Here is a 21,111-nt window from a genome sequence, read left to right as displayed (position 1 = left end):
TGATGGGTTTTTGTTGGGAATGATTCAACATGGGGCCCTTAATCGAGTCAGGGACAGACCCGGGGTATTGCATTTCCTGAAACGTTCTTTCCTCTGTTGTCAGTTGGGATTTCATTTTACTTGCAACAAATGAGATAAACCGGTAACACTGTTTAGGAGTGTATCCATAAGTTGTCATAAATCCATTTTTTACATACCTTGGTGCGTTTGCCATTGTGTAGAATGAATAGCTTACACATAAAAGCTTTCGGCTTTTTCAGATGATGACCCAGGCACTGGATCTTTCTCTTTCAACAGGACTAACTTTCCCATTTAGAGATTGGATGAAAATGTCCTGTTCTATCTTGGTTGTCATATTATGTCAGTTTTGAAAAATATTTCTATCATATTCCCTCGAAAAGCTTTGAAGGCAGTTGGACTTGCAGCTGAAACAATAACAGGCTTAATAAACAAGAGTAATAATATTATGATGAATGTGTCAAAAATATAATAGGCCTAGGCCTACCATATTTTTGGAGGTTTATGTTACCGTCGGGCCAATTTGATGTAATGATTAGTTTATCGTTTCAAGACCACTTAGGCTAATTTTTAAAATAAAACTAGAAGTGAAGAGATGTACTCAACCAAACTCATTTGTATGCAAAAATAATCTATTGAACAAAACTATATTTACCTGCAAACTTTGGAGCCTGGATTTTTTGCAGGTACAGTTTTGCCTTTCCAGTTTACATGCTCTTTGCCCTCTACCTTTAGACTTTTTAATCACATTTCTTCTGTACTTTTCTTCATTCTTTAACCCTTCCTTCTTTTATTCGACTGTCCTTCTTCTTCTGAACTACTCATTTATTTCAATGATGAGGCAATTAAGTAATCAGTGAGACGCACTAAATAATGTTATGAATAAACAAAGCACTATGATACGTTGTTTGACGCGACTCAGCGACTGAACGTTAGTTATCGCGGCTGCCACGCGAGCGCTGACCAGCCAGCTGGTTACTGCGAAGGGGAACAAGTCCAGGACTAGTTCCCTTTCTGCAGTAAATAGCGTTATTCGAGACGTCGCCATTGCAATAGCAATGCGCGGACATGTTTCCTTTCTGCTGTAAACGACGAGTCTTCTTAAAAAAAAAAAAATAAAAAAAAAAAACTAACAAAAACACTTTGAAGGAAAAACGGAAACGGAAAACCCGTTAATTTGGACTTGATGCCTTTCTGCAGTTAGCGGTTCATATGTTGTTTGTATTTTATTAACTGGAAATAAGTTGAAATTAACTTATGGAATATAGTTATGATCAGTTGATTCCGAGATCCTGCTTCAGGACCTCAAGTATACACTTAAAAATCATATGGATCGCCTTGGATATGGCCTTGTGTGCTTGTAGATACATATGCACGCAGTTGGAAGTTTTGTGACATAGTTTGAAAACACCCTGTATTTATACTAGATCAGTGTCATCACAATTTTTATACTAAAACACCTTTTCTTTATTCAAATAATTGTTTTAAAGGTGAATTTATTCACACTCATGTATTTCCACAATGAAACAGATGCCTTACTAACCTGTAGCATGTCGTCAGGTGTGGAGATCATACCACCCCAGCGAGTTACGCGAGCACGAGTTAGCGAGTTACTCCATCGCACTACCTCATCCCGCTCCATTTCCTCCGCCAGAGCTCGCATGGTGGGGTTCGATACCCGCATGGCTCTCATGAAGTCCTTCAACACACACCACATACAATGAATTTGTTGCGTATGATAAAACTAGCCACCCATGGAGCCGAAAGCTTATTTAGATGGTAAATCCTTAAAATTCAAACCAAAATTCCATATCTTACAAGACTTTCAAAAAACCTAGTATCTGATTTAACAGCCTCTTAAGTGGAAATTGTTATAGTTCTTCAAATTGCATACAAAGCTCAACCCAGTTTGGTACATAAGAACACCACGTGGGTAGTCCAAGACAAGCATTCATCTATAATTACAACCAGATGTTTTGTTGTATAAACTTGCTATAAGTTTGGCAGTGGTGATAGCTCATCTTTCTTTCTTCCCAAAGTTATTAAAAGTATTTACCATATATTTTCTTCATACTAACCTTCTTATACTTATATAAGTATCTGACCTAACGTATTACACAAGTAATTTCCCTAATTTTTAAAATTCTTCTTTAGCTAATAATTTAGTGGTGATATATAATTGCAATAGTTATTTTCAGTATTCATATTTAATTAAAAAAACAATGTAGTTTTAATTTTTTGTGGCATGTAGGAGAAGTAATTTCCATGCCAAACCGATTACAATGATTCTGTAGAAAGAGCACAGCCACTGTTGGGTGGCAAGAATATCCCCGTGTCTCCATAAAATACTGGATAATCTGTTTACCTAGTTTCTCGGTTGCCTTAAGTTATTCTGATAGCTTTTTTTCAAGGGAAAGAGACTGTTATCACTGCTCCTAGTCCTAAAAGTACCTTTACGCCTCTCTTACTTATGTTTGTGCCAATCAAATTTGAAGGCTCATGTTTTCTGATATACCTGGGGCTGAGAAGATATACTCCTAGGAATTTTTTTCCTAATTTTAGATATGGCTGGACAACTTAGCCATATGTGTTCCACTGATTCTTCTCCTTCTTCCTAGAGTCTGCACTCATCAGTCTGACTAAGACCCGCCTTCATAAGGTGTTTCTAGGGAGCCATGTCCTGTCAGTATTCCTACTATCATTCTTATCTCCTCCTTACTTTGATCAGGGACAGGTTCTAGCTGGAACTTTCTTTTCTTGGTAAAGGTTCATACCCATCATACTTGTTTTTGATGGGTTAATCTGTAGACCTTCCCCATGACACCAGTTGCTTATAAAATTTATGACTTCTTGAGTAAGATGTTCCTGTGTGCCTTCGTGACCATAAGCATCAGGTCGTCAGCATATCATTGTAGACTTATTCCCCTCTTTTCTGCTTTGTTAGGAGTTTGTCAATCACCACTGCCCACAGAAGGGGAGACAGAACCCTTCCCTTGGGACAGCCTTTCCAAGCTATGATAGTGACCGATTAATCTCCGGTCTTCTGATAGATACTTACTATGGAACAGCCTGATAATATACATCTTGGATTAAGGTTTCAGGTGGTGATTGGTGACTTTATGTCAAAAGAAAATTTACATTCCAAACAATTAAATTAAATTAACTCCACGTGTTTATCAAAATTGGTTACAATAACATGTTACTAATACTTATTGTATTGCTTCTTTATAGAAAATTATGGGATCTTTAATTTTTTTGTGAATGTATATTTTACACTTTATATATCCTTAAATAGCAAAATATCCACATTTGTTTATCTAAAATCTCTGTTGCAACCAATATTATAAAAAGTTTTAAACCATACCCTGATATATTTAAAACATTGGTTTTTGTACTAATTTGTATTATTTTATTATTAATGTATATTGACCACTTGTAAGTCAAACTTGGCAGAGAACCCCACTTCATTTCACCACTGTCATGCTACAGGTCACTAACTTCAAAGTTTTATATCAAATACTGCCTACTACTTTTTTAATAATGTTATTTTCTTCCTAAAAGTATTAAGCCCAGCCAACTAAAAAAAAGTTTTAAAATTATTACAGGAATTCTTAGTTTAATTAATTTTTATTGTAAATATGTAGTACGTTAAAATGATTTTAAAAACTGAATAATAATATTTATTCTATTTAAAACTGAGATTTTGACAAATAAATTAATTAGCATATTTTTTTAATTATACTTTGCTGACATTTTGTGTTTTATATATTTATGACAGCACATCACCACGATTCTGCTGAATTTATTTGAACACAATTGATTCACAGTAGGTAAATTACTGATTGCTAAAACATGTTATTGTCATATTTTCTGTATTAAAAATGTATAAAAATAACCAAATTAGTGTAGTTTTATAAATAACATTTTGTCTACAGCTCATATTATTTATATTTATTTTCATGTATTGTCACAAACTGCAGCGTCTATGTGCAAAGGACCACTTGCCTATGACTTACAGACGTTCATTAATTTTTATTTATCTTGTAATGTGGGGGTAACTGTATATATATATATATATATATATATATATATATATATATATATATATATATATATATATATATATATACATATATATATATATATATATATATATATATATATCCTCTATAAGAAAATATATGTATATTTGTATCTATAAACGTTTATATAGGTAAGAGTAGATTAACATTTTTGGTATTGGATTTTTTTTAGTATTGGTCCATTTTTAATAAAAATTCATATATCTTTTTTTAGAAATGGGTTATTGTTATTTCTTGCACCAAATAACACACAAATCAGAATCAAGACCAAAATTTTGGAATCGACCCATCACTATCTATACGTTTAATAAAATGAAATATATAACACCAACAGTACCTTTAAAAGGTGGATTTCTCGCTTCTGCTGATTCAATTGGAACTTGTGGTCTGCTATTTCTTTCTGGAAATCTGCCATTTTCTGCTGTTGAGAATGAATTAAAGAGCGTAGTTCTTTCACACAGTTATGGTCCTGAAAGTGTGAATAACAATATTCTTTTACCTAACTGAGAGTATACAAACAAAACAATTACAAAATTAAATTAATACAAATATGAAAGACTGCTACCACTAAATACATTTTAAGTACAGTATTGTGATAGTGCCAAAATCTGATTATTAAAAAAATCCAGAATTTATTGTCATTAAAATACAAAGTGCCAAATACGCACAGGCATATTATTATATGAGAACATATGAATAGCTGGTGGAATACAAGGGATACGTCCACTTTTAAAAAGTTTTCAGGAGAGCAAACACAATGCTCTGGATCCAAATAACGTTTGTCACTGATAATTTATTTTTAATATTTCTCAGTTAGTTAGTAGTTTTAAGTATATAAATTTACAATTTGTAGTAAAAAGTACAGTACAAAACATTCATGCTATTAGGTTGTTTTTGTTTCAAAAAGAGTCTAAACTACAAGCTTTTGTGGGAAAAAGATGATTAGTCTGTAGGACTTATCCCCTTTAATCCAATAAGAGAAACTTTAAAAAATATTGTTTCAAACAATGTTTATTTTTTGTTTTTACATATTGTTACAGTTAAATCAGCTTCAGCTATATGTTACAAGTTCAGTAGTTATGCAAACTACAGTCAAAGAGTGTTCCTCCTTAATTGTGTGGAAGGTTTTCAAAAAAGATCCTAGCTCTAGGTTTGCAGAATTTGGCCAAAATTTGTAGGTTTTGATATTCTGATGCACTTATCAGAATGGGTCCTACAATAACAAAGACAGTGATTAGAAACTTATTATTTTCTGTAAGGGAATTTAGAAAGGGTCCAATGAAAATTAACTTACTAGCATAGGAGAGGCCTGGTAAAGTGAATTCTCCATTTTGGTGGTCGATTGTTCCTTTTCCCAATGAGTGTTTTTTCCAGGATCCATTGTAATTGGTCAGGTAAAGAATGTCATCAGTGTTGTTGTTTGTTACTAGTCAAATTGGAAACTTCCTCTTTGCGTAGAGTTGAGTTAGGTGTTCTGTCAATTTTCGAAATGTGTTTTGCCCAGCAATCTGATATCGGTTTTGTTCATTTTCTGTTATAAGTTGAATTTCAAAGGGTGAAGGTTTTCGCCGAGCTGAATCAAAGTGTTCCTTCCAAGCTTCTGGTGTCTCAAGCCAAGCTTTTGGATTTAATAAAGCCATTTTTCTGTCACAGTCTAAGTAGCTGTGGCCAAGGACTGGAAAAGTGAGAGTAATTTTGGTAAAGCACGTCCATGATGGACCATATAATGTATAAAACATAATATGGTAAAATTCTTATTTTGATCACCACATGCGTCACAAAAGAAGTGTACTTCCTTGACTTCTAGTGGAAGGTGGTTATAAAAGAAGAGAGCACATATCATCGCTTCCTTGTTTTCCCACAGTCTCTGTGTATAAGTAGAAACAACTTTGACCTGAGGATAATACTGTTGATATTGAACAGTATCAACTATTCAAATTATGTACTCGTACATCATTTGTCAACAAATTTGGGATTGGCAAGTCTCTGCCATAATCAAAGCAAATGGCTTCTTTTGCTACAGAAGTCCAAATATCATGAACTGATGCACTTTTTCTATTGTAAAAAGTTTTAGCCTTTCTTTTGTAAAGTGTGTTTAAAGTCATTAGCTGACGGATTTCGTTTTCTATTTCTTTTGTTCTGTCCATGTTTGTGCAGTGTTTTTTTTTCAGTCTCCAAACCTTTAACTTTTGAATTAAATTTGTCACAAGTAGAACAAGTGTCTACTTGTGGATGACCAAAGCTGATGTTAAATTATGTTTCTGTAGTAGTGGTAGAACACCTTTACTCCTTGATTTTGTCCCTTAAACAATTAAAACATTTTGTACATTCAAATCTTGTTGCAGGTAAGTTCGTTTTGAATCTTTTAAACCATAATGATTGTTCCTGGAAATAAATGATTTAATATTGTTTCTAATTCAATTTAAAACATAATCCTTAATCTTGTGAGGCCTAACATCGTGCTTTCCTTGTTTGCTTGTTGCACAAAATCCAGTAGCTGCAAGTCCAGTGCAAACATGTTCTAATAGTTTTTTTTTCCCTATCCCATGAACAGAACACAAAATCCTATATGCAAACATCATACCCTACTTTCTGACCCTCATCATTTTTACCACGGACTCTGCATTTAAAAGTGGCTGAATTAGTTCTAGCCTCTTCTGGTTTTCGATTACGTTGACGATGGACAGAAAGAACACATATCATGCCGCTTATGTAAGTGTCTTGTTCATCTTTCTTTCCATGAGATTAAACTGTTGAAATTAAACCGGATTATTTGTAATGTTAGTTGTAGAACTCATTGTAAACCTTTATTTAAAAGTCTTGGTATTCTGACTGTTCCTTCATTGTACTTAATGCAGCTGCTATTGTATATAAGAGCAAGTTTAGATTGTATTCCCACAAATAGCTCAGTTCATGACTATTTTACCAGACAGAGGAACTTTCTTAGAATTAGGCAATGTAATTTTCAAACAACCATTAAATCAACTCTTGAATTGGGCAACAAAATATATAACTCGTTACCCGAAGAAACAAAATGTCTAGATGATAACAAATTTAAACGGAAGTTAAAATCAGTGCTGATAGAACTAAGTATATACGATACTAAGGAATTTATAATATATTGCGACCGCAATCAAATTCAGTATTATAGCCTAGTTACATAGCCTATGTCAGATGATGTGTTTTGTTTTTAACATGTGAACTTGACAATGCCATGCATGTAAATATGTATTACAGCAATAAAACAAATTGACTGATTGAACGTCAAAGTCAACATTCACAGTCTTGGACAAGAACATTAGTCATTAGATAAATTTTTTTGCTGTACACCTGACATTCTACCACTTACTTTTCTTCTTCTGTTCCTCCATTTCTTGCAAAATTCTCGGCATAATTCTCCATTGTTTGTGAATCCTGCAGACCTTTTAACGGTTTTAACCCTGAACTTTGATGCACTATAGACAAGCTAAGTATAAACTTCCACAAACTAACTAAATGTAATGCACTAACTCCACTTACCCAAGTTTTGCAGCAGGAACTGCAATAAACACTCACACTACCACACCTTCTTATTCACTCGCATCTTGTTGAGAAAAATTGAGGAAAATTTGTGGTTAAATCTAGAAACAAGTCTAGACATGCCTATGAGTCATGGTGCAACAAGTGCTTGGACTGATCCCTTTTATTGCTCAAACGAAACAGACTGGTCTCCATTATCCCTGAATAGAGTATTCTTTTTCTTTTTTTAGAAGGACTGGCACCATTTATCGCACAACCAACAACACCATTCGAAAGGCATTGGTTCAATGTATAGTTAAACATCAAAAAATTTGAGAATTGATGGACATCCCTTTTATCCCGCCAGCCTTTCATATAGTATTGGAATATGATAGCCTATTGTAATCTTATGGTTAAGTATTATTTACTTAAAAATAAAATAGTTTTTGAGTTTTGAAATTTTTTACTGGTAAATAGTGAGCACTACGATTTATTGTATACTGACAATGATTTTGGAAAAAAGAATGTTTTTCGTACGTTATTTCATAATAAAATTTATGAGCCTTAGAAGACCTAAGTTAGAATAATAGTATTTACTATAGGTACCAAAGAGTCACAAAATGAGACAATGTAGGTAGGTCAATACATAATTATAAAAACTGCACAGAAGAGCCTTACTTTTGCTTAAATTGCTTTAACAAAATGCTTTTTCTGTACTTTTTAAGGTACTTCGTTTTTTTAACTTTCACACTACAACTAGCTTTTTAGAGTAGTTTTTAAGTTATTTTATTTAGTTAATTTTTGCCAATCCCAATTTCCTTTGGGATATTCGAGATGACTGTTTAATTCATTTAAAACATTTACCAAATAGCTGCTATGGCTACAATCATCTATTTAAACAAATGCAATGACTGTGAATGTCTAGAGAACCAGGACAGGCTAAACTAACAATAAGGTATGGGTCTACAGAAACCCAAAACTGAGTGAAGTGTTAACAGAACACTAACACTAGTGTTCAACCAAATAAGTCACAACTTTAGCAATTTATTTATATGGGCCTTTTTGTATTGTTCTCTGTGTAAATAGGAACAAATATAAATAAGTTTCAAAAATGCAAATTACATTTATATAACTGAGTTTTGATTTTTATATATTATTGCAAAATGTTGAAAATCTACATCCGCATATAAGTTGACTCTCATATTTTGGCAAATAGCTTTTACTAGCTGTAATAATTCCAATCAAGATAAATAATCTAGTTTTATTTGATTTATTATGTATAAAACGAGACTAAGTACATTGCCATTTGTCAACATTTAGTTCACAGAAAAATAAATATTCAAAACACCAATTTAGTTGGCCCTTGGCACTTTTCAACATTTCTTCGGGAACCAATTAAAACAACTTGGCACTGAAAGGGTTGAAGATAACAAAACATTTTATACAATCCAATAATTATCAAAAATAACGTTATCAAAAGTAAAATTCTTTACTTAAAGTTTAAGTTATAAAAATACAATATTTTGAAAAACTATTGTTTAATGGAATTACTGTTTCAAAGAAAATAATTCTAATTTAGTACACTTTCAATTTCTGTACCACAAATTATTTCTCACCAACTGTTGTGCTCCCTACCAACCATTTTAAAGAATAGAAGATAACTTCTAATGGTATGATAAGGTATACCTTGAGTTCATCCATTGGTATGACGAGGCCGCAGCCTTGTTCACAAGGGACCGGCCGCTTGGGATTATGTTCACACTCCTCCAGATGCGAGGTCAGAGAATCCAGTTTGAGTACAGCACTGCAGCCGTACTGGGAGTTCTCACATGTGATACACAATCTGAAACAATGTATCTTGTTAAACAAAATGTGTTAGGGAAGGAGGACTCTGTTCGCAAGGCACCAGGCCACTTGGAATTATCTTCACACTCATCTAAATACGAGGCCAGATAATCCAGTTTCAGTAAGCATTACAACTGCACTGGGAGTTCTCACGTGTTAAACAAAATGAGTTGAGGAAAGAGGACTAACCAAAAATAACATTTTTGATGTACCATTAGTAATAGTTAAGCTGCAAATTTCACTTTCTATCTGTACATGGAATAGAAGAAAGCAATGTGATGGTAGAAAATAAAGTTTTGGTATACTATGCAAATATCAGTTTGAAAACTTGGTTTATAAAAACTGATGGTTTTATCATGATAAATACCCACTAAACATGAATTTGGCATGTAAATGTAGTTGGTAACTACCAGATACAGTTTTTTATTTTTTTAAACCACAAAAATTATTTAGATTAAAGTTTTATTGCCTGTTTAGATGCTTGACAAAATAGCACAAAATACATCTCTCTAAAAATGTTTTTCAACACTTGTAAAAGATCAAAATTTAAATTTTGGATTAAGCCAATTGATGTTATCAAATCATATAATTTTTGTTGTTTATGTTTGGATTTCACCAACAATAAATCATTATCTAGGTAAGTTTAGCACATTATGTTAATTATGAACCAGGTCGCTAACATCCACAGCTTTTCCGTTTTTGATTAAATCTTCTAAAATAACTGCACATCACAAAGTTATTACTGCTGTTTTCACCTCAAATTTTATTTCTCGCTAAGACATCTCAGACTACACCAATAATATTACAGATGGCTAAATATATCAGATCACTGACGATCTCACTATATTGGAACTTACAGATTGCTAATGTTAGTGACCTAACTTAATGTGCTCACATCACAAAGATAAGCAATTGTTTACATATTGGAATAAGCAATTTTTTCTATCACAAGATACGTGTACATTTAAGTTTTATTGCAATTTTTTTTTTAACTAAATAATTAAATAATAATCATTTTAATTTTCATTGAAATTTATGATCGGATACCATTGAGTTCCTTTACTCAACTCGTGGTGAAGTCATTGCGATAAAATAATAAATCGTGATGATTTTAAAATACCATAATAAAAATAACATTTGATGTCAAAGTTTACTTTAACAAGCAATATGCCTGTTTACACATATGTATTTAAGATAAATATTTATTTTATTAAACAGTATTTTAGCACAGACAGTTGATGTACAAGATGGCAAATTTACTGTATTTTTTTGTATGTGACTTCAATATTAGTTCAGTTAAATGTAGGCTACTGGATTTTTGTTGTTTCAGATAATCGTGAAGTTTGCTAAAATGGTAAAGAAAACAGGAAAACAGTATGCAGAAAACTCAATAAAATATGAATGGTATAAACAATGTGTAGGTGAAAGACAATGTAGATTTAATGTCAGAATGACAGAAGAGCAACTTGAAAGAAAAAGACAAAGAGATAGAGAAAATAGAAATGTTTGAAAGATGAGAAAAAAATTATTGCAGAGATGAAGGCAGCTGAGCAAAAAAAGGAAACAATGGACAAAGTATTTTGTAACATATCGGAAGAAAAGTTTCAAACCCAAGAGAAAGAGGCCAGAATAAATAAGCCACAATAGGGGCAAAACAACAATAAGTAAACAGACAGACAAGATAAGGAAATTGCAACGGAAATTAGAAAATATATAAAATGTTGCAGTGGGAAAAGAATAAACATATAAAGAAGTGCTCTCCCTCTCCAAATAAGAAAGTTAATGTGGTTGCCAATGAGCATATTTCAAGAGCGTACTGAGTCAAAAACAATGTCGGCTTCTTCGGGTCGCTCTTTTGTCAGATCGCTCATGTTTTTAAAGCCTGATTTATCTCAATACAAATTAAGAATATTGTGAAAAAACATCATACATAGTACAAACAGAAATTGTATATTGTCTCTAAAATGTGATTTTATCTAATTTGTGAATTTAACACTGTAGTAGCCTATAACAAGCTCGATGACCGAAGACATCTGTTTGCTCACGGCCATGTCAGAACGTTACAGCTTGTGAATGTGCTTGCAATATTTGCAACATTAACCCTTTAGTGCCAGAGATAAAATCAAATCCATGTTGAAAAGTGCTGAGTTATTTTTTGTGTGACTGTGAAAATTTCCAGAGGGTTTTGGACAAAAACACAAGGTTTTAGAAAAAATTTACATAAAATTTATTTTTTATCATAAAAAGCTCCTTTTTACTTCTTTTTAAAGATAAATGAATTACGTATCAGAAACTATTTAACATTCAAATTTTTATATAAAATTTAAATTAAAAAATCACTTTAAACAGCAACATTTCCATGGAAACAAAATAATGAAGCTTGAGGTGAAATAACTATTATTAAAAATATTTATTTTGAAATTTCAATACTTTCATGATAAAGAAAATTTAAAAACAACCCAAAATCATATATAATAACCTAATACTGTACCATAAACAAAATTTTAAAAAAATAGTTAGTTGCTAATCATTATTTTTACTAAAACGCAAGGCTTCAGAAAAAAATTCACCTAAAATTTATTTTTGATAATTAAAAGCTCTTTTTTAATTTGTTTCAAAGGTAAATGAATTTTCCATCAGAAAATATTAACAATAAGATGTTCATAAAATAAAAAAAATTAAAAATCACTTTAGACAGTGACTTTTCTATGGAAACAAAATAAACTGTGAAGACAGTTCAGTATTGTCCATGAAGATGGACACTCGGACGTATAACCGGCACAAACATCTTCTAACACTTTTTTTAAGTGACTGTCATCACTTAGTTAATTTTAATATCTAATATAACTAACGCTCTGCTACTCGTCACGACACCGTGATCGCGATCCAACTGAGAAAGTGACCGTGATCCAACTGAGAAAGTGACCGTGATCCAACTGAGAAAGTGTTGTATTTAGTTAGTTGTTTGCATCACGTAACAGCATTAAAAGTAGAAATAATAGTTGGAAAGGTTAGTTTAGTTCATGTATTGGTCTTTCGTATGATATCAGCCAGTAAGGGATAAGTTATAGTTATAGATGTGAAAAAAATGAAATAGAAATCGTTCCAAGACTCTGGCACTCTTCGCGTAGGAATGTTTTGTCTCGGAGCGAGATTCAGCACTCAAGCGTGTTTTATTAAATCGTCTCGTTGCAAGATCCCTGGCACAAAGGGTTAATTACAATTACAAATAAAACCCATTTTATATATATATATATATATATATATATATACATTGATTATTATATACACACACATACATACATATATATATATATATATATATATATATATATATATATATATATATATATATAAGCCAAATATAAAAAAAGTTAGTAGCCAAATATACAACTCTTTAGTAGTGAGGAAATAATAATTTATCCTACAACAACCAGTATGTAAATGACAAATATTTTTGTGAAATTTTGGCACTATTTACTGTACTCACGTTTTATATTCCTTTACTCTATCCAGCTGTGATAATAATGGAAAGACTATTCAGTCTACACTATGTTTGTAACATTCATTTAAGATGAATAATGCAATAATAAAATTTACTATCAATTAAGCACTGTTCCATAATGCTTGCTTTGTTGGTAACTTGTTCTAGTGGACAATATTATAGACAAATTTGTGTTGTTCATGGCTTGACTTCAATAAATCCTGTCTACTATAAAAATAAAGTATTTAAAAGATGTTACACTAATCTGAGGAATTACCTTGACAAGAGGTTTCGAAGGATACGTGGCACAGGTCTCAATTGTGCAGAAGTGATGGCTTGTCTGTCCACCGGACAAGTAGGTTGCCGGGAGATCCACTCCTGGATACAGCTCCGACAGAACGCATGTTCACACAGTGGGGCCTGTCGAAAAAGTACAAACTTTAATAACTTCTTTTTCAATACATTTATAATTGCTAGTATATGTCATTAGTTGCAAATAATCTGTAATTAGAATTATGTAAACATAACTGTTTTGGTATATAGTTATATTCTAAAACTATATACCATTTTGTGTATTCTATATATATATATAATTTCAATAAACATTGAATCGCAAAAAGTACTTTCTCCGCCGGGACTCGAACCTGGAGCCCCTCGTAGTCTTCGCACTAACACATGCTCCCATGAGGGTTGTAACAACAACCCTGTCCGTGAGCAAGGCCCCTATCCAGTCACACACCTGACCATCAACACCACGTCTTGAGACTGCATTGATAATCGCCTGAGTGGCTGTATTGTCAAAGGCTCCTTCAATGTCTAGAAAGACTCCTATGGCTACCTCGTTTGCCACCAGCGTCTTCTCAATCCTGCATACCAATTGATGCAGGGCCGAGTCGCATGACCTTCCAGGAGTGTAGGCATGCTGGTTAGGATGTAGAGGTCGCTCCAAAAGAGCTCCCTCCCAAACAAACCTGGCAACCATTTTCTCCATGGTTTTGAGAAGGAAGGAGGACAGGCATATCGGCCTGAAAGACTTCGGCCGATCCATGCCCACCCTCCCCTGCTTCGGTATGACCACGACTCTGGACACTCTCCAGGATAGTGGGATGTACCTGAGAGCCACGGAGGCTCTGAACAGTCTGCACAGCTGGGGAAGGAGAATATCCAACCCCCGCTGCAAGCAAACCGGTCTCACCCCGTCACCCCCAGGAGTTTTGTAAGGACTGAAGGAGTTGATAGCCCATTCAATCCTTCTGAAGGTCACAATACGGTGTACCAGACTCCACTGCAAATGGGTGGCGTGGCCCGCATGTCTCCCCTCACTGTCGGGTGGTTGATTACCCTCATGAACAACACAGTCCGGGAAGTGTGTTCCCTTCATAACTTTTAGAACTCCTTACGGTTCAGTAATGTAAACACCTTGATCGTCCTTGAGACTACCAAGCGGCGAGATGGGATTCTTTGCTAATAGCTTTTGTAGCCTTGCACAGCCCTGCACACTGTCAATATCGGTGCAGAGCTTCTTCCAGGCTAACCTCTTAGCCGTACGAACCTTGCGGTTGTACAGTGCAAGAGCCTTGTGGTAGGTGCCCCAAGTTTTGGCTCTCCTGAATAGAGCCCTGACCCTCTTCCTCAAAGAGGCCAGTTCAGAGCTACACCAGACTACCTTTGATCTATTTCTATTGATAACCAGGCAGCTGAGATCAAAGGAGCCCACAATCGCAGAGGTAAGACTGTCGGCAGATTTGTCAAGCTGCGCCGCGCTGTGAATCCATTTCCCATTAGTGGAATCAGAATCTAGCTGTGCCCTGAGGTTTTCCTTGTATGATACCCAGTTTGTGTTTCTCGGATTCCTATACTGAACTTTTTCCAGCATCTGTTCACCGATCTTAAACATGTCTTTCATTTTTAGATACATAATTAACCCCACAAATGATATTTAAAGTATCTCCATTGGCTAAAGTAATCATAAGTACTATGCTGCTCAAACTTAAAGTTTAGTTATTTTATGTAATTTGAAACAAATACATTTCTTTTATAAAAAGTATAGCTTCAATATAATACAATTTTTTTAAAGCCTAAAACGTAATTCAGTACAATATTAGTGCTCCAAATTAATTCAAAGTAAAATCATGTTTTTAGTATTTGACTAGTGGCAGCAAATACAATGACGATGTACATACGTTCTTTGTATCACAAGGGGTCAGACACATTTTCCTTGAAAATAGTTACACTGTTTAGTTAGAAAAATTTTATAAATATTGAGTTTTATTTTTATTAATTTTTAAGATTTAAAACTAGCTGTAGGCTACTATATTATTATTTTAAATACCTGTTAAGTAAGTTGGTTCCGACATTTTGTTTTTTTTTTTTACTTTTAGTTAGGTATTTTTACAATGTATTTTTTGAAAAACAATTTGGCTTCAGAAAGGGTTTCTCAACACTTGATGCCGTGTTTGACTTCATTAATCGTGTTTCCGTGGCTTTGGATAAGCGTCAGCATACCTTTGGCATTTTCTTTGACCTTCACAAAGCGTTCGATGTTGTTAATCATAAGCTCTTATTGTGTAAACTTTACAACCTTGGAATAAGGGGAAGCTCATTTGACTGGGTCTCTTCATTTTTGTTGGGCCGAAGCCAGGTGGTTGAAATTCCATTTGTTAACGACTCTGGTTGCTTGAGTTATCGATTATCCTCTGTAGAAACAGTAAAATCGGGCGTGCCCCAGGGCTCTGTCCTTGGCCCCATCCTATTTCTGTTATTTGTCAATGACATCTCGTCTAGTGTAGGTATAGGTAATTTGTGTCTCTTTGCGGACGATACGTCTGTCAATATGTCACACGAAGTTAGAGAAAACCTGGAGTGTGATATGTTCATACAGGGTAGTTGTCTGCTTCAATGGCTGGAGGATAATCATCTTACTGTGAACACTGCAAAAACAACTTTTCTCGATTTTCATATTAGAGCTCCTACGAGCTGTGATAGTGGTTCGTCCATTATTATTGGGAATTCTGGGTACTTTGGGATTATACCGACCACACTAGTATGAAGAACACAAAAATAGAAATTTATAGAAACAAACATGATAGAACGAAAAAACAACTCTTCAATTACAAAATTACAAACTTACAAGCATTTCCAGGTATTGTGATCGGTATTGTTGTCGTTGTTATCTTATCTTTCTCGAGAATCCTGATTACGGCAGGCCGCGCGGCATCACGTGATTTGCACGGTACATAATTGCCTTTCCATTACAATTCAATTTATATTTCTGATTAGCCCCTCTAGAATTTGATATTTTACTGATAGGTACTATCTCGAGGGATGTTTTTCTTTCGTCGACATCAGCGCGGGGCAGCACCGAAGGTGCTGCCAAAGCCCGCGCTGATGGCCGGAGGCACTCGCATTTTGGGTGGCGGAATGTGATCAAGAATAAAAACAAGTTTTTAGTGTTTTTTTAATAAAGAGTTTAGTTTGGTAAATGTTTGTTTTTGTTGAATTTTTGTGTTTGGAGAAATGTAGAGGTAAAACACGGAAGTACAACAAAGCGATGCACCAGCTGAACGGGCGGCGAAACTCTGCAATCACGTTATCTACTAGACGCTCGACTTTGACCTCTGTCTGAGGATGGGGAGGGGTTTGCGATAAGACAATTCCTGTTTTATATTGACGAAATATTGTTCTACGCTAATCTAGTAATCAGTAGAAACGAAATGTGAAATAACGATTCATGTCTGGGTGTGGTCGGTATAATCCCAAAGTACCGAATTCTGTTATTGAATCGTCAGAGTACACAAATTTTCTGCGCTTGACTTTAGATTCTAGCCTGAAATTTTGTCTTCATATTGACAGTGTATGTAGCAAATTGGGCAGCGGAATCTTTGTATTGCGTCGACTGTCCCATTTTGCTAATAGAGATATTCTTTTGGCTGGATATTATGGATGTATTTACCCACACCTTACCTACGGACTGCCTATTTGGGGGTCTGAAAATACCAGGACACAATACATTTTTCGGCTTCAAAAGAAAACTCTCAGGATTGTGTTGGGATTAGCTAGAAACCAATCATGTAGGGGGTACTTCCGAACCAACAAAGTACTTACATTCCCGTGCCTATACATCCTTGAGACCTTAACCTTCCTAAGGAAAAACATGCATATTTTTACCTCTGATCTATCTAAATATTACAACTTAAGAAAATCTTTCCGTTTGCCAACTCCAAAGCACCGTACATCATTTTTTGAAAGACAGTTGTATTACTCTTCGGTTAAATTATTTAACCATCTCCCATTAGAATTGAGATCCGAAGAAGTGGTACCTAAATTCAGATCTAAACTTAAGTGTTTTTTAATTGATAGAGAGTATTACTCTGTTAGAGATTATTTGATATCTAATATTAAGTAATTAAGATACATTGTTGTTCTTTTTATTAAATGTATATTGACCTTTGTCATGCAATGTATTTTATTGTTGATTGACAAATAAACACTTTGACTTTGACTAGGCCTAGTCATGAATAGGCTATGAGGATTCGTTACTCATGAATACCGATGACGATAATGATTCGATTGTGGTCGTGGCCGCTTATTATACTGCAGTCAAATTATTACTTTTTTTAAGACACAAACAACTGAACTATACTGTAAGCCTAATGTGTAATAATAATGTTATTCGGTCCGACACCTTGGTTTTGATAGTTTAGATAATCATAAAAATCTTATGATTTGATTATTGTGGCCACCACACCTATTATAGTATAGTCACCAGGTCTCATTTTCATACTTTGCCCAATATCAAAGCAACATCTATGCCATATTTCATTAACACTGTCATTAGTCAGGAAAAATTATTGTAGGCCTAGGCCTACAATGACACTGTAGTTCAACCATTTTTTTTATGATGAAGCACATAAAAATATTAAAACCAAGAGGACAATACTTAGTTCTAACAAATTTAATAGTAAAACTTTAGTTTAATGAGAGAAATTTAATTAATAAACAATACCTGAAGAGGATCTTCCAAAACACCAGAACATATTGGACACACTAATTCTTCATCTACTTCACCAGAGAATCTATGGACATCAAAACCCATGACGAAGGACACACTGCAACGTATATACCTAAATCTCTTTAACACAAAATAATTTTATTTCCACAAAACTATGTAAAGCCATAATCATATTTTTCATCGAACTCCACGAAAATCAACTGTTAGGTTTGTGGTCAGTAAACTAATTTCTACTGCTCACTAAAACGTAACAAACTGTACTAATATATTAAGCATATTTCTCCAATAAACATAATTTATTACACGTTACACATTGTGTTTATTCCAGTGTTGTGATTCTCATCATGTTATATTTGCTATTATTACCAAAACCTACCCCAAATCCCCATTCCCTAATGTTCTTCACTTAATTCTGCCAGTCCACTCCACTCCAGCCAGTCCTTTCTTTCGGGATCAGTCAATCGCGAATAGCAGCAAAGCTTAGACAGATGCAGACTCTAGACCGTAGAAACAGTCGAATGCAATAGAGACTGGGATCTGACAAGTTTTGTTTTTGTATTGTTTTCTGAGAAAAATACTAAATGTATAATTTTTAGTAACTTTATTTCTGATTCAATATACGTAGCCTAATTCAAATTATTCACAGAATTTGAAAAATTATTTAGATAAAAATCAAATATTCGCTCTCTTAAAGGTACCCAGCAACGTTAAGAATTACTAAGGAATTTTCGTAAGTAAAAAGGAACATTATAAATTATGGCAAGAACAAACTAAGGTAGTACTAAAAATGTTTACAAAATTGCTTTATTAACATTAATTATTATATATAATGTCTTATAATAATTCTTCTAACCTACTAAAAGTATTTATTACTGATCGTGAGATACGTGTTTCGAATGTCTGTCGTAAAGACTTTTTATTCGTTTTCGTAAAATAAACATAAGAAAAACATTCAATCAAACATTCTTTTTATCTTTTACTTCTAAATGACAATGGACAATGCATTTAACCCTTCAAGATCAGAAGTCCTAACATTTTTATTAATTGTCTAATACTTAATATCTAGACGGTTGATTTAGGTCCTGTAAGTCCAATGGAATCAATAAAGAAAGTCTTCGTTCATTTGATGGATATGAGTTGGTTTTTGGTAACAAATTTTCCATAGTCTTAAGGGTTAATGTTTACTATTTTTCCGTAATTTACTTATTTATTTACTATGTTGCTAGGCCTACATTTTACTATCATTTTTTACTTTACTTCATCCATCTATCCATCGCTGTAGCTAGAATGACTGAACAAGCACTTCTTGTCCTTGGGTAGTTTCTATGTGGCTTCTATTATGAGTCCAGTCTTGTGAGACAGTAGCCTCTCCTTGGCTCATGCCGGCGTGTGGTAAGCGCGGTAAGAACATCTCCGATCAGCCAGACGAGAGTGTTAGATACTTAATGATGTCACTCAATAAGGCTGACATTATATGATACATGATCAAATACTGTTTCAGCCGCACAAGTTCTTAATTTATAAAATCAGTAGATTATTTTTCTTCTATACTCAATGTTTAATTTGATAGTCAGCTATGGCAAGGCGCCGCGTATTGTATAAGAATCATAACTAAAAATGACATCAGATTATCCATCGTCATTCACAAGCTCCTCAGGGGATACCTGAAAGGACTGATCTGCATAATCGAAGCGAGGTGAGGATAGAGGAGACCCTCCTGAAAACTATAAATAGCCCGTGTATTGGAATAGTGAAATGAGCAGTCCCACGCGTTCTCGCTACATACTTCTCTGAATTTCATTTAGTTCAGTGCCTGGCAAACCTATTAAAATGTACCACTGCGTTTTCAAACCCCTTTCCGTAGTTTAGTACAGCATACATGTATTTAAATTACATTTTCAAAGCTGCATGTTGCAGGATGCAGCACAATTAAATTGATTTCATCGAATCTTAATTTTACCACGTAATTAATAACAGGAAATTAATCTGACAAACGTCTTAAAATATACCGATGTGTTAGAACTATATCGAATTAATTATATTAATATTGAACTTTCTTTATAACTCCAAAGACACTTGACAAAATGTGAGATGGTGCACAACGAATAAAGTGTCATCATTGCATCATATTTTGCATATAGGCTTAAACCGACGGTAAATATTTTTTTGTTTTATTGGAAAGCTATTAAAATTAATAGGGCGAAAGCAACATATTATAATATAGTCCTTGATTGGTAGTAAATAAATTAATAATTACACTACAAAAGCTGGTATAAAGATACAGCATACATATATTAAAATTACATTTTCAAAGCTGGATGTTGCAGGATGCAGCACAATTGAATTTATTTCATTAAACCTTGATTTTACATTTTAATTAGTGACAGGCAATTAATCTTGTCTACATACTAATTGGTAATTATCGAATCCACCCTCGAATGTTTTCTAGCTACGCCACTGAATGTAACGAGGTTACTTTGTTACATTAGACTTCCTTTCCTTACGTCTTTTAGGGCCTTTCGATACTCCGTTGTATTGGTTTATTTGTATGTAGACAAGATTAATTGCCTGTCATTAATTACATTGTAAAAGCAAGGTTTAATGAAATAAATTTATTTGCGATGCATCCTGCAGCATCCAGCTTTGAAAATGTAATATATACGTACGTTGTACCAAATTACTGAAAGGTGTTTAATTCAGAGTAGAAGCTAAAAACAGTGGGTACATTTTAAGAGTTTTGTCAGATTAATTGTCTGCAATTTAATTGTACTGCATCCAGCAACATCCAGCTTTGAAAATGTAATTTAAATGTATGCATGCTGTACTAAACTACGGAAAGAGGTTTGAAAATACAGTGATACATTTTAATAGGTTTGTCAGGTAAGGTAGGTTGGGGTAACAGGACCCAGGGGGTAACTGTGGCCATAACCATCTCTTTGTTATAATATACGAGTATTTTGGTTTTTTAGCTGTTGGAAGCACTGCGAACATCTGTTTACTGTCTTAAACAACAATCATAACCTCTCCTGTACTATTTTTAAAGGATAGAAGAAGATTGAAAAAGTTACAACCTGTTTTTCTTAAAACAACACGGCGTCATGATTATTTCAGTGATTTTTTGAATGACTAAGGTAAGTGTTTTTTACTATGTTTATTGCTGGAGAACTACTAAA

At 33.8% G+C, this 21,111-nt stretch overlaps 1 protein-coding gene across 1 annotated transcript in view; it reads right to left on the bottom strand.

Moving 5' to 3' along the window:
- LOC124368228 (E3 ubiquitin-protein ligase NRDP1) overlaps nt 1-18,416 on the bottom strand; it is a 31,015-nt gene extending 12,599 nt beyond the window's left edge. Inside the window, exons 1-5 of the mRNA XM_046825507.1 lie at nt 17,933-18,416; nt 13,205-13,347; nt 9,285-9,441; nt 4,438-4,569; nt 1,562-1,717 (exon numbers count right to left, since the gene is read on the bottom strand). Of these exons, the coding sequence (XP_046681463.1) occupies nt 1,562-1,717; nt 4,438-4,569; nt 9,285-9,441; nt 13,205-13,347; nt 17,933-18,022 (678 nt within the window). The 5' untranslated portion in view covers nt 18,023-18,416. The remainder of the gene's footprint in view (nt 1-1,561; nt 1,718-4,437; nt 4,570-9,284; nt 9,442-13,204; nt 13,348-17,932) is intronic.
- Nucleotides 18,417-21,111: the final 2,695 nt, after the last annotated feature.

Source organism: Homalodisca vitripennis, chromosome 1, assembly GCF_021130785.1.
Source record: "Homalodisca vitripennis isolate AUS2020 chromosome 1, UT_GWSS_2.1, whole genome shotgun sequence".
NCBI classification, from domain to species: domain Eukaryota; kingdom Metazoa; phylum Arthropoda; class Insecta; order Hemiptera; family Cicadellidae; genus Homalodisca; species Homalodisca vitripennis.
The sequence above is the reverse complement of the archived record's forward strand: the minus strand, read 5'-3'. Positions and strand labels throughout refer to the sequence as shown.